Below are 13,226 nucleotides of genomic sequence, written 5' to 3' on the forward strand. Positions count from 1 at the left end.
GTGTGTGACCCACACATTACCCAACAGATTTTAGGGACACGTGGGTGGCTGGGACATCGTCATCTGGACACAGCCTCACTCAGGGCAATGCCTCGGGGATATACAACCGCAGTCCACAGGGCTTCAACTGGACAGTAGCCTGGCCCTGGCCAGCCTCACTCTAGTGACAGACCCAGCCTCTCACTGGACAACTTTGCCGGCACACAGTGGCATCTAGTCTGAGCTTCGCTGTGGACGGTGACACCAATGACACTTAACCCTTCAGTTCACCTCCCCACAGGCTCTCCGGAAAGTGTCACCCTACGCTCAGGCTGCACAGCGAAACTTCCCAGTGTCACCTGGGCGCAGTTTCACTAGCTGTCCTTGTCACCAGGACCCACTCACCTAGCACAGCCTGCAGCAGAGCCCGGAGCCAGTAGCTTCTCACCTCCTGGCCACAGGGAAATGTCCGCTGAAGTCACCATTTAACACATACAGTGGCCTGGGGTCAGTCAGCCAGCTTGTTTTTTAAAATAAAATGTGTCGGGGCACCTGGGTGGCTCAGTTGGTTAAGCGGCTGCCTTCGGCTCAGGTCATGATCCTGGAGTCCCTGGATGGAGTCCCGCATCAGGCTCCCTGCTCGGCAGGGAATCTGCTTCTCCCTCTGACCCTCCCCCCATCTCATGTGCTTTCTCTCTCTCTCATTGTCTCTCTCTCTCTCTCTCTCAAATACATAAATAAAATCTTAAAAAAATAAATAAATAAATAAATAAATAAATAAATAAATAAATAAATAAAATGTGTCATCTTAGACTTTAGCAGGTGGTGTTTCTACGGCCTGCTAGTTTTTCTCCTTGGAAATGGGGGCACCTTCTCCCTCTCAGGGGAATCTGAGGAGGTCTGGTGTTCTGGGTGGGGGTCTGGGACTGGCTGTGATGGGGTAGGGGAGGGCCGCTCAGGGGTCTCCCCGTTGTAAGGCACACGGAGGCCTCAGTGGGGTTAGGGCAGGCGGAGAGGCAGTGAGCTCCCACCCCACCCCCACAAGATACCTGAGGCCAAGGTCACTCCGTGCATCGTTTATTGTGGGAAGGGGTCGAATCTGGCTCCTAGGGGCTCTGCCAGAGCCACAAGCTGAGCCCCAGGCCCAGCAGAGCCCCGTGCACACTGGCTAGGGATGGGGCGGGGGCCAAGGCTGCCTTACTGATGATAGTGCTGGGAGAGGCCAACACCCTGCGCCCCTGGAGAGGCTGCTGTGGTGGAAATTCTCCTTGAGCGGTGCGGGGCTCGAGCCCGAGAGCCCGGCCTGGGGCACAGTCTGGAACTGGGCCACCTGAGGGTTAGTGGCAGAGACAGGTCAAGACGTGGGCTGCCCTCAGCTGCGGGAGGGAGGGAGGGAGGGAGGGGGGAGGGCCGCACTGCCCAGGGAAGGGGTGGTGGGCCCACTTGCGCGCAAGATGGGTACCCTGTCCTGTAAGACCATCCAGACATCCGCAGGCTGGCAGCTGGGCGTGGTCAGCGACCCTGAGTAGCGATGGTAGCAGGAGAGGCCGGAGGCATCCTGCAGCAGCGAGGCCCGCGGGAAGGTGGGTGCCAGATTCACCAAGATCCCTGGGCGGGGGAGGGGAGGCGGGATTGGAACGGGCGTCCCTGTGCCCAGCCGGCCCCAGCCTCCAGTACCCCCAGCCCTGGATGCGACCCCGTGGCTCCTCACCACACTGGGACGTGTTCTTCAGGGCTGATACAAGGGTGGAGAAGTTGCCTTGTCAGTGTCCTGCTCCTGGGGAGGAGACTCCAAGTGAGAGGGGCTCTGAGTGGACAGGTCTCCAAAGGGGGAACTCTGAGGGGATCTAGGGGGGATTGTAAGTGGCAAGAGGGTAGGCTCCCAGTAGGGGTCAGCTGGGACATCTGCTGGGGGGAAGGTCAGCCCCCACTGACCCAGCAGCCCCAGGACCTCCGGCTGGCCCCCATTCTCCCACAGAACCCTTTAAATCCTACAAACCTTATGCACTCCCCCAACAGCTCCACTAAGACTCCATCGACAGGCCCACGCTGTCCCCCTTTGCAGACGTCTTTCCGGGAAGCACAAGGAGTCACAGAGCTCCTCTGTCCCTCCCTCACTACCGGGAGTCACATGACCCTCCCTCAGCACCAACAGCACTGTCAGCAAGGCCAGCCCATCAGGGTGACTTCGCACCTCCCCCAGGCTCAGGTACCTCGTGTTCATGTGGAGCACGTGCATCTGGAGAGGCACAGATCATGAGAGGTATGGGCTGCCCCTTCCACAGGGCACCCCACCACCCTAGCCCCTGCCCAAGCCCAGCTCCATGGGGCGGCACTGCCCATCCTGGCTGTGCTTGGAGCCTCCTCACCCAGGCCCCCCAATGGAAGTGCTGCTGCAGGGCGTGGTAGGCAGGCAGGGGCAGCCTGTTGCCCCGAATCCCCAGGCGGCTCTGCGGGCCAGTGTCCATGCGGAGCAGCACTGAGGATAGGGCATCGCGTGACTGTCTCTTTCCCCTCACCACCCACCCTCGGGCTATTAGGGCCCAGGGTGCCAGCACAGGTCCCCTTCAGGCCCATCTGCTCCCTGGCTGGGTTTCCATGGAATCAGGACCTCATTTGGTGTCCAGGCCCCTCTGCGGGTCAGCAGACTGCAGGGCTAATAACCCACCCTGCAAGGACGGGGGAGAGGGTGGCCCCCCTGTGGCTCGAGTTTTGACCCACCACAGCTGTGTGTGATACTGGGGGGTTGTGATGACTTCTCAGGCATCCTGATGCTGGGCAGGGGGAGGGGGGGACGGGGCTCTGACTTCTGGGAATGTCCTGACTTCTGGTCCTAGGAGCAATGGCTGATTGCTATTGTTAGGGGGGGCCCTGACACCTGTATACGGGGGTGCATGACCCCTGTTGGGGGTGTCTTTACCAACACGTGTGGACCTTCCTGTGCTGACTGTGGAGGTTTTGATCCCTGTGTGTGTGGGGGGGGGTAGTTCCCACTCCCAGGTGGGTTCCTGCTCCTGTCTGGGGGCGGGTCCTGGTCGCAGGACTGACCTGTATGGCCATCATTTTCCAGGGTCCATGGGCCTGGAGGTGCTGAGTTGTAGCCTTGGAAGATGAAAGGTCCCAGGGTGGGGTCCCGCTGGGCTAGGTGAAGGTCAATGTTGATGGGGGACTGGGCTGGGCCCCCACAAGCCAAGGCCATCTCCATCCAATGGGTGGGGCCTGAGGGAACAAAGCCAGGGATCTGTGGGGGAGCAGGGAGGCAACTTGGGGGTACACAGAGGAAGGCGGTGCTCCTTCCCACACATACGGAGAACTGCCCAGCCTCAGGAAGCTCGTGCCTGCCCCCCACACACACCTAGACAGGTCACAACTGCCACACACACCCTGACCTGGCCAGACCACAATGTTTGCAACACTCTCACACAGGGAGGCACCACCTGGGCTGGACCATACTCTGACAGTCGCCTGCAGGTAGCCTGCCCCACAGGGAACGGGGTTAGAACGGTCTCCTGGCACAAGGGTCCCAAGCTGGTCCCACACTGGGCACCTGTACCACCTGCTCACACATGGGCTGGCCACATTGACTGGCTTACAGGCCCCAGCGATACGAACAGCTTGGCACATGTGGCAGGACTGGAGGTCACACCAGCAGCAGACCCGGACACTCATGCAGGGGGCCGGTCACACACATGCCACCTGGTGCCCATACAGCCACTGTGACCCAGGACTCCAGACAGAAACCTGCAGAGACCACAGCAGCTCAGCATGCACATGGCTTTTGGGTCATGCTAGCACCAGACTGTCTAGCGGTCGCAGGACAAAGACATCCCACACAGCCTCACATGACACTCTGTCCTCACCACACTTCGGGTCCTGGGAGTCGTAGCACCAGGTGCCTGCAGACAGCGGACGGGACTGAGACGGGGCACAGCCATCTGGGTCCTCTCCGAGCTCCAGCCCAGCCAGGGTCCGGGAATGGGGGTGCAGGCCTTAGGCCAGAGGAGGCTAGCACAGACCCTGCTCTTCTGTCCCAGACCCCAACATCTCCTTCCCCAAGGAAACCCCCCAGTGGCAGGGTTTAACCGGGAGAAGGGGGAGCTACAAGGGAGCGTAGATTCTAGGACAGACAGGGCGCAGGTGCTCACCCTCTGTGTCCCCGCACACCACCAGTGGCGCAGTGAGGAAGGCGAGTGCAAAGCCCGGGGCCATGCTGCCACAGCCACTGACTCCAGAGGGCTGGAAAGTGCCAGAGGACAGTGGGCAGGCGAGGAGGCTGTTTGTTAGTGGGGCGGGCTAGGGGCATGGCTGTCTTGTGGGCTCCCTGGCCGGCCCCTGCAGAGAGGCTCTGAGTGGGTGGTGTCCAGGCCGGGCCACCGGCAGGGAAGACAGAGGTCTGAGATCACCAGGCACAGGCCCCGATGCCAGGGCTGTGGCTGTGTGCCAGCAGCAATCGCTGGCACTCACTGGAGCAAAGCACTTTAAGGGGATTCTCTCAATTCCTGGAGGTGGCGCCACGATGCCCATTTAAAGATGAGGAAATGGAGGCTGGGGGCCAGGAGTGACATGCCAAGGCCACCAAGCAAGGACAGATCAAAGGGGAGGGCACCTTGAATCCCAGTGCTCTTGGCTTTTGAGGCTGGGGTGGGAGGGTGTTCTTCCCCTATTTTGTGGGCCTGGGACCACTCCCTGCCCCAAGACCATAGCCTCTCTTGTACAGGTGTCCCCCTGCACACCTGGGGCGAGGCTTCCTTTGGGGGATCATGCTACCATCTGGGAAGCCGCAGCTCTCCCACTCTGCCTCCACCCCCCAGGTGGGGACTTCAGGCTTCCGCAGCAGCTCCTGAGGCCCTGACCCCAGACTGTGGCCTGAGCCTCAATTCCCTCAGTTTGCTCTCCTGGAAAGTGGGGCTGATTTCTCTGTCCCTTGGTGTAACCGGGAAGGTAACGGTTTGGAAAGACGCTGTATCTGGGCACGTGTGTGCCTGTGGACGTGAGCACGACTGGGACAGTGGGGTGAAGGGAGGGCGGTAGGGTGGGGTGATACCTCTTTCCAACCTCCAGAGAGCCAGGCTCTTCTCACTTTGGGGAAGGGGTGTTGTCAGCAATGCTGATGGCACTCAGGACCCCTCAATGCCCCAGCAGGTGTGTTCAGGAATGAGGGACCTGTCCTCAAAGCTCCTGTCCCAACCAAAGGACGCCCTGTTCCTTTCCTAACCCTGGCCCCTCACCCATCCAGCCCTTGGGCCCCCAATGCCTGGCCTGGAGCCAACTGCCACGATGCTGGGTTAGAGGTTGAATCCCCTGGACACCCCTTTGTTCCTCTATCACAAACTGGAAAATTACTGAGAGGGCGATGGTCAGAGAGCAGAAGGCACAGGGGCATCTTGGAGCCCAGCGCCTGGCCTGGCTTGCACAGATGCTCCAAACCCTCCAACCACCCATCCCCACCACTGCGTCTTGCAGCCCCAACTTGGCTGGAGCCTCCTGTACCCACTTGGGTCACACCAAGGACTGACCACACCTCTTCCAGAACACAAATTTATTTGGCATTTGGATGAAATGGTTCTCACAGCATCTTAAGAAAAGGATTAGTGCCAACCCAACCAAAAGTAACCCCAAACTAAAAACCCTTAGTGAAAGGAAAACAAAAAACAGGCATCGAGACAATGTACAGTATCAACTCCTTACTCCACCAGGTAAGTCAGGCCCCGGGGGGAGGAGGCCCCTCCCAAGAGCTTGGCCCGTACCTCTGGGGGCCCAGTCTCTCCCAGGAGCACGAGAGTCTCAGGGCTGGCCTCGGGATTCTTCATTGGACCGTAGAGCACAGTCAGATCTTACACAGGGTGGCAACCGGACAGGAGGCTGAGGACAGCCAGGCAGACCCCAGCTCCCCCCCCATGTTCCCCTCAGAACCGCTGTCCACTGGAGGTCAGCTCCCGGGCACCAACTCCTGCAGACACAGCAGGCGGGGGTCTGGAGAAGCACTGCTCACAGGCCTTCTGCCCAGCCATGGACGCCGACGGGCTGAGCACCCTGGTGCTGGGACAGAGCCTGGGCCGGTCCAGAAGCAGGCCCAGCATCTCAGGTCCCTCCCTCCTCGATGCCTCCCGCATGCCTAATTGGCCCCAGCAGTCCTTCAGTCCCCAGAGGGAGTTCCCCAGTCCCATGCACCTTGTACCAACCATCCTGTCCTCTACACATGGTTCTGAGACGTGGGGCCAGAGACCTGGGAGCTGTGAAGGCCTCTCAGCTGTAGAGGTCAGGCCCCTCTGTGCTCCGCCGCGGTGGTCACTCCAAAGCAGACACGCTCAGGACACTCACCTGGCACCAGTAAGACCCGTGATTGCTGCTCTAGCCCTCAGCTGCCCGGAGCCCAGGCCGCTGGCGGCCCAACACGCTTCCTGCTGTCTTCAGCAGCCGGTGTGGGCCACATGGGCCCAGGAGGCCTTTCTCGAAGTAGCAGCCCTTTGGCAAGGGGAGCTCAGGCCTGTATGGCACACAGCCCACCTGCCTGAGGCCTGCCTCCAGCACTCTGGATCCTGTGAGCCTGGACAGGCTGTTCAGAATTTACACCTCTGGCGGGCTCGGGGGATGACAGTTCTGTAGGGCAACTCAAAAATCTCATTCCACACTGGAAGAACACAACGGGTTTCCAATGGGAGAGTGTGAGAACGCACCACCGAGGTCTGTCACCACAAAGCCCCACAGAAGCACCTACTTCTATTCAACCCTCCGTTCACTGCATGCTGGTCTGGAAAGGCTCCACGGGGGACCAGGAGCAGGGCTCCATGCTCTCAGCCTCTGCCTCAAGGGTGGAAGTGCAGACCTGGCCATGACTCAGTGCCACCCCTGAGGCCACAGCTGGCCTGGGAAACTGGGGCCTCATGCCCGAGTTCTGGTGTACCGCCATCACCTGCAAAACTTGGACACATACGTACACACACACAGATACACGCGCACACACAAAAGGAAAAAATCCAGACATTCAACGTAGAAAAGATATGGATGTGCTAAAAATCGCACAGAACCCGCTTAATCTCCAAACCTCAGAAATGCTAAAAGCCCCATGTCAGGAGACAAGACCACTACCCAGGAGCAGGCAATCGGGTCTCTTCGTCCAAAGGCCCCTGGGCAGGGTACCCTGCACCCCAAGCTGCTGAGGAGCACGGGAAGGTGGCATGCGGCCACTGGGCACTCGGCCCCAGTGGTGATAGTGTGCAAGTGGACTTTCAGGAGATGGACACAGCCCGGGGCATTCATTTCAGCCACCCCTCCCCACAAGAAAGAACCCCTTATGGCACAAACAAGATGGGGTGAGGGGCAGGCCAGGCCCAGGGGCAAATTCAAAAGGACTGGGGGCTCCAGAGGGTAGCAGATAGGAGCCGGCTTAGCCCCCAACCCCCAACAGAGGATCCAGGGCCAGAACACTCATGCCTGGCTAAGGGTCTTGGCCCAACTCCAGGGTTGCCTCTTGGGGGAGCCATGCACAGCAATGCTGGGGAGAAAAATGACAGGGTGGTGCCAGGGCCTCCTGGCACAGAACTGGGCTTCGCAGTGGAGAGTTCAACCTCCTTCCAAGACCCCCTTCTCAGGATCTCAGGAACCAGCGGTCCAGGCCAGCTCCCAGCCCGGGGCAGGGTCACCCTTGATGTTCACAGTTGGGGTTGGGGGATCCTCAGAGCAGTCACTGTGTAACCTCCAAAGCCGTCTACCCTGAGGCAGACCAAGTGCCCGGACAACACTGACAGTCCACAAACACAGCGGTGCCTGGAAGCGCCCCTCCCACCTCCTGGCAGCCCAGGCTCGGTGGCCATTTGGCAGGCTCCTCTGGACGGCATCCTGCGGCCAGCAAGCCCACCAAAGCCAGGTGTGGTTTGGCCCCTGTCCCTGCCCACAGTGCCCTCTTTGTTCCCTACTTCTGAAACGTGTCGTCTGAGTGAACTTCGTCATTCTTCTGCCATTTGAAAAGAAACAGACAGGGCCCGACAGCTATGCATGTTTCTGGAGCCCCTCCAGGAGACCCGGTGCAGGTGTCTGCTCTCTCAGGAGGCCAGTGCGGTGTGTGCGTGCACACGCACGCCATCGGTGGGTGTGTGGCCGTGCAGCTGGGTCCAGGCTCACTCAAAGGCCCTGTAAGTCTCCCGTGGGGATCAAGGCGTTCTTGACAGCAAGACAGCAAAAAGGTGCTCTCCGCCCGTCAGGGCCATGGGCCAGGCCGTCCTCTACACCACGGTACTGAGGGAACTGTGGCTGTGGCAGCCACCCCCTGGCAGCACCTCTGTGGCCGCAGTGCTCCCACTCTGGCCAGGGTCAGGGGGCACAAGCAGGGCACTGCTGCTGTCGGCCGAGTCTTCCAGGTCGGCCAGAGAGGCCCCTGCAGCGGGCAGAGGGTGCTCCAGGCACCGGGGGGAGGCACCTTCACCGCTACCATCCCCTGGGGTGGACGGCCTGGCCTCTGCTGGCTCAAAGGCATCGTCGTCTGCAAGGAGACAGAAGGGTGTCAGCAGGATGGTGGGTTTGGCCCAGGGGAAGTGGGTGGGCTGGACAGAACCAGGGGACGCTCCTCCTGTGTGAACGCTCCCACCATGGTGGGAATGGGGAAAGCAGTGCTCACCCCTCACCTTTGCAAGGGGCAGGCGAGGTACAGGGGTACAGTTATGAGCGGGACATACTTTGCGAGTCAGCAGAAGAAAGTCAGGGGAGAGGGAAAATCCTCTCAGACTTGGTGGGAGTCAAAGCCGGAGTCAAACCCCCCGTGACGTGAGGGGGTTACTGGGCTGGCGGCATCCAGGCCGTGGCTAGAATACGGGGATGAGCATGCAGGAGGCAGGGCCGTGGCAGGCAGCTCCGCAAACCTCACCGGGGTCTGCAGAAATCCCTGGTTTGAGGGAGGCTTTGTGGCAGCCCACTCCCTTCAATGTGCCTGCTTATTACCCCGGCCCTCTCCGAAAGCTTGGGGCGTGGGGGCCCAGCGTGCCCCTTTCGGCTGCCTGGCTACCCCCAGGCTCAGCAGTCCTGTTACCCTGCCCTGGGGAGCATGTGCTCCCTTAGAGCACGCTCCGTGCAGGCATCTGGGACCTGCTACCCCCCGGCGGCATCCCTGGCAGGCAGCCAGTTCTACCCTGAACCCACCAAACAGCAGACGGGCAATCCGTGTGCGCAGGGGTCAAATCCAGATTTGCCCACAGACCACAGAGGGGCGGTCTCGGTCCCAGTGAACACAGCCCTGCTGGCCCCATGACCCCCGTTCTGCTGGGGTACGTGGGTGTGCAGGGAACCGGCCACCTTGGAGGAGGGCACTGCCCGCTGGTGTACTTCATGGGGTCGTGTGTGTGAGACGGTGTTAACACACCGGCAAACGGGATGGGACGCCTGAGCTGCACACCAGGCACAGGGACAAGCCAGGCAGTGGGTGAGGAACCCAGCATTCCCTCTGTGCTACACGGCCCTGTGGGGAATGAGCTTCCACGGTGTCAGATGGACGGACAGCAGATTCAAGTCATCGGGCCAACATCACAGAACCAGTGCTTTCTTCACAGAACTGCTTCCAGACAGGAGGGAATGTCATGATGACGTCTCTTCAGCTCACCACATGTACACATGTGTCTTTATGGCCAAGCAGTTGGCTCTGGGTGGGCCCCTGCAGCTCTGGGCTCGCCCTGACCCCACAACTACCAGCACCCGGCTCCCCAGCTCTCTGCAGAGCCCAGCTGGGTGTGCCCCAAGGGCTGCTTGCTAACAGGTGTTCACGGGAGGAAGGTGTGCTCATCTGCACTGGCAACCCCGGGCAGAGCCCGCCTACTGACAGACGGTGGTTCCTTCCACCTAAAGGGTAACCCAAGGGGAAAGCAGAAGGCCAGGAAGAAATGGAGGTTCAGGGCCTCATGGACTGGGGAGGAGGACCACCGGGCCCCTGGTTAGTGACGTGCTGCTCCCTTTCCCGGGGGTGGGGGAAAGCACCTGCGGGATCGTAGAACACACTATCAGGGTTGACGGAGGCCTCATAGGGCGGCGGCGGATCATCAGGCTGATCGATGTCTGGGTACTTGTATGCAGTGTAGGGAGGCGGAGGGTCGTGGAAGTGGAACGTGCCGCCTTCCCCGTCGTCAGAAAGGTGTAGTGGCGTGAGGCCGGTGCCGAACCCATCTGGGCCATAATCAAAGCCGGGGATCCTCCGGCCGAGATTGAAGTGGTGCACTGGGCAACCGCAGGGAGAGACAAGCCAACACAGCCATGTCACTCAAAGATGTGCGGCTCAGCCCCCGAGTCCCCCACCCTCTCCCGAGGCTGGACCTGCCACCCCCAGGCCCAAGGGATCAGGCATCCCGACTGTCACACTTGTGTGCCCAGCTGCCTACACGAGCGCCCTGAATCTCTCACCTGGACCCCCTCCTTCAGTGCACGCCTGGCTCTCACCCACGTGTAAGCCATCACTACTTCCTGCCACTTCGGCCACCCCGCCGTCACCACACCCCTCCAGCTGAGGATCTCTGTAGCTGGTCTGATGAGACTGAGGGTCTGGGGAAGGACTGGGCTGCCTCTCAGGGCCGTGAGGCCCCCGAATGCAGCCGGCACGGTCCCTCAGCATTCCGGCCACCTTGAATCGGAGCCCTTGAGCCCTCGGGGTCTGCAACCCCCAAACCGCTGCCCACAGGGACTGGGGGACTGGGTGCTGGGGGCCTGGCTTGCTCACTGAGATCAGGAGCGACTCCCGCCACTCTACTAAGGACACAGGCTGCTCGCTGCAGAGGACTTGGCCTGAGGAAGGCAAGTCACACGGTAAGCTGCCTAACAGGCGCTTGGGGAGTCGGCTGCTCTGCACACTCCGCCCCCGGCAGGTGGCCCACTCATGGTCCAGGCTGCCGGGAAAGGTACCATCCCTGATCCGAACACCCAGCGCCAGCTGTGGGTCGTGCTTCAAGGCCTGGAGGGCCGGGGAGCCTGGGGGCGGCTGGCCTTGAGGGTGCGTCCCTTCCTCCGCACATCCAGGGCCTGATTTCAGGTCCCCGGGACAGTTCCCCTGGTTGCCCAGGTGTGTGCTCAGCCCAGGAGCAGGTGAGTGGGTGGGACGGGGACACGCCGGGGCATCCCTATCAACATCCTCTGTCTTCCTTACCCCTTCCCGCTTCCTGTGCCTCCCACCCCACAGGGGACACAGACTGGAGCGGGACCTCCACTGTGGCTGTCACAGGCAGGGCCAGGCACACTCACAGTTGGCTCCAATCAGGGACTCAATGCGTTCCCGCCGCCTCTGGCGAAGCCGGTGGACCATGAAAAGCAGCAGCGACAGGATGAGGAAGGAGGAGATGCAGCTAACGATCAGACGCATCCCACTAGCCATGGAGTCGAACAGGCTGTTGCCATCTGGTACAAGGGGAGGAAGGAAACCGGCTGTTTTCCGAAAAGGAGAGCCTGATCCCCCAGGCGCTTAGTGCTATGGGAAGGCGACAGCCTTTCACACCAAGCGGATATGTGGAAAAGGCAACTTGCTTCCTGATTCCCTGCACTTGACGATCTTAGGAGAGATGGCAGAAATGAAACATCTCAGTGTCATGCATACTGTGATAACACCAAAGGAGAAGCAAATCGTCAGCCAAGAAAAATATTTTACCTTCCAGCCTAGCACTAAGTTCCATGCGATAAGCCCCTTCTGCCTAAGAAGCTTTGTTATGGGCCCCTGTGCCCCCAACCACACAGTAGAAAATCAGGCATATGTGATCAAGCTCCTGGACCCTAGACCAGGGATGCTCACCTGGGCGACTCTGTCACTCCCAGGGAACATTTGACTATGTCTGGAGATACTTTGGGTCACCATCAACCCCTCGAGGGTGCAGGCACTCCTGGCATCTAGTGGGTAAAGGCCAGGGATGCTGCTCAATATCCTGCTGAGCACAAGAAGGGCCCACATCAAGGTGCTCAGCCCCAAATGTTGACAGTGCCCACATGGAGACACCTGCCTTGCCCTGGTGCCCACCAGGGTTTGTTAGGTACCTGCCGTGGAGCTGCTGCAGGGGGAGCACAGATGATCATGGGATGAGGTGTGAGGGAAGAGAACTTGCACTGGCTGAGCGCCAACAATGGGACAGACCTCTCCAGGGGCTCTCACCGAGGTCAGACGGGTCACTCGTGCCAAGCCACAGAAACACAGAACCAGGAAGTGGTCCCGGGAATCCCTGCCTCCACGACCCAGAGGGAAGACCACGGAGACCTCAGTGGGGGGAGAGTGACCGGTAGCCACTGGAAGCAGGACTCCGTGTGGGTGGAAGGGCCAAGGACTGTCGACTTCCAACTCTGTGACAGCCATGCGGGCAGGTTCCCCAACCACCAGCCCCAAGGAGACACTTCATGGCCAACATGGATTCTATGTGAGAGGCCGGGCTCCCGGGGCCCTTCTACTGCTTCTGCTGGCCCAGCCTGCTCCACACCAATGCAGATGGTCTGAGCTCACTCTTGGCCTCCTCCCACAGGGCCAGAGAGCTTCCCTCAAAGCTGCACTTATTGCTGACAACGCTTGGGAAGTAAATACGTGGAAAGGATACGTCCTCTCACCAATCAGCTGATTTTTTGGTGCCTCTGATCCTCTTCCAGTCTCAAGGGACCATTTTGTCTCTGTCTGTGGGAGGAAGTCTGTCAGCTCAGGGGGCTGCTGACATGTCTGTTCATTGCTGGCCAGCTCAGAGATCCCAAGGGGGCACTTAAAGCAGCAGTCTCTTTGCAATGACTCTTTTTAATGACTTCCAAAATGAACCCAAGGACACAGTTGACAGAATCAAGGTCCCTGACCATCCCTCGACAGAGTCAAGGTCCCTGACCAACCCAAGGACACAGTTGACAGAGTCAAGGTCCCTGACCATCCCTGGTGATTACCAGGAAGGAAGGAGCATCTCCTAGAAGAGAGCCACCTGCACACACTTTGTCAGACACAGAGAAGACAGCACTGCCATAGGAGCCAGAAGGCAGCTCTTGGGTCCCTCGGGACTCACGCCACGACTGGTTAGCTGCAAGTGTTGCCTATCCCAAAGTCACAAAGATTTTTCTATGGTTTCTATGTTCTTTTAACAGATTTTATTTTATTAAGAGCATATATTTTCTCCTAGGCGTTTTACAATTTAAGGTTTTACAGTTAGGTCTATGACCATTTTGAGTTAATTTTTATACATAGTAAGATGTGTAGTTAAAGGTATGTGTGTGTGTATATATATATTTTGCATATGGATGCCCAATTGTTCCAACACCATTTGTTAAAA

General features: G+C 59.4%; 2 protein-coding genes across 5 annotated transcripts in view; both read right to left on the reverse strand.

The window, feature by feature from the left end:
- Positions 1 to 1,042: 1,042 nt before the first annotated feature.
- On the reverse strand, positions 1,043 to 5,364 carry LOC112813103 (carbonic anhydrase 15-like). 2 transcript variants are annotated; one of them, XM_025858045.2, is made up of 5 exons: positions 4,125 to 5,364; positions 3,840 to 3,875; positions 3,028 to 3,198; positions 1,442 to 1,587; positions 1,043 to 1,309 (listed from the first exon to the last, which is right to left on the reverse strand). In XM_025858045.2, exons 1-5 carry the CDS (start codon positions 4,186 to 4,188, stop codon positions 1,148 to 1,150), a joined length of 579 nt encoding a protein of 192 aa, XP_025713830.1. In that variant the 5' UTR covers positions 4,189 to 5,364; the 3' UTR covers positions 1,043 to 1,147. The 2 variants fall into 2 exon arrangements, with proteins under 2 accessions (XP_025713830.1, XP_025713829.1); XM_025858044.2 differs by having other exon boundaries at positions 3,840 to 3,968.
- Positions 5,365 to 5,503: 139 nt separating this feature from the next.
- DGCR2 (DiGeorge syndrome critical region gene 2) overlaps positions 5,504 to 13,226 on the reverse strand; it is an 81,935-nt gene continuing 74,212 nt past the window's right edge. For all 3 annotated transcript variants that reach the window (XM_025858043.2, XM_025858042.2, XM_073889694.1), the window contains 3 exons: positions 11,191 to 11,343; positions 9,940 to 10,176; positions 5,504 to 8,458 (listed from right to left, as the gene is read on the reverse strand). In XM_025858043.2, the coding sequence (XP_025713828.1) occupies positions 8,202 to 8,458; positions 9,940 to 10,176; positions 11,191 to 11,343 (647 nt within the window). In that variant the 3' untranslated portion in view covers positions 5,504 to 8,201. The remainder of the gene's footprint in view (positions 8,459 to 9,939; positions 10,177 to 11,190; positions 11,344 to 13,226) is intronic.

The sequence above is a fragment of the Callorhinus ursinus genome, unplaced genomic scaffold (genome assembly GCF_003265705.2).
Source record: "Callorhinus ursinus isolate GAN/ISIS: 27379988/994484 unplaced genomic scaffold, GSC_fseal_2.0 scaffold115, whole genome shotgun sequence".
NCBI classification, from domain to species: Eukaryota; Metazoa; Chordata; class Mammalia; order Carnivora; family Otariidae; genus Callorhinus; species Callorhinus ursinus.

Excerpts from the sequence above, each read along its gene's own strand:
- LOC112813103 (XM_025858044.2), bottom strand. The coding sequence starts at position 4,188 with ATGGCCCCGGGCTTTGCACTCGCCTTCCTCACTGCGCCACTGGTGGTG. Across the intron at positions 3,199-3,839 it reads CTCCCAGGACCCGAAGTGTG|GCCCCACCCATTGGATGGAG; the intron begins GTGAGGACAGAG and ends TTGTTCCCTCAG. Across the intron at positions 1,588-3,027 it reads GGAAAATGATGGCCATACAG|GGATCTTGGTGAATCTGGCA; the intron begins GTCAGTCCTGCG and ends TCCCCCGCCCAG.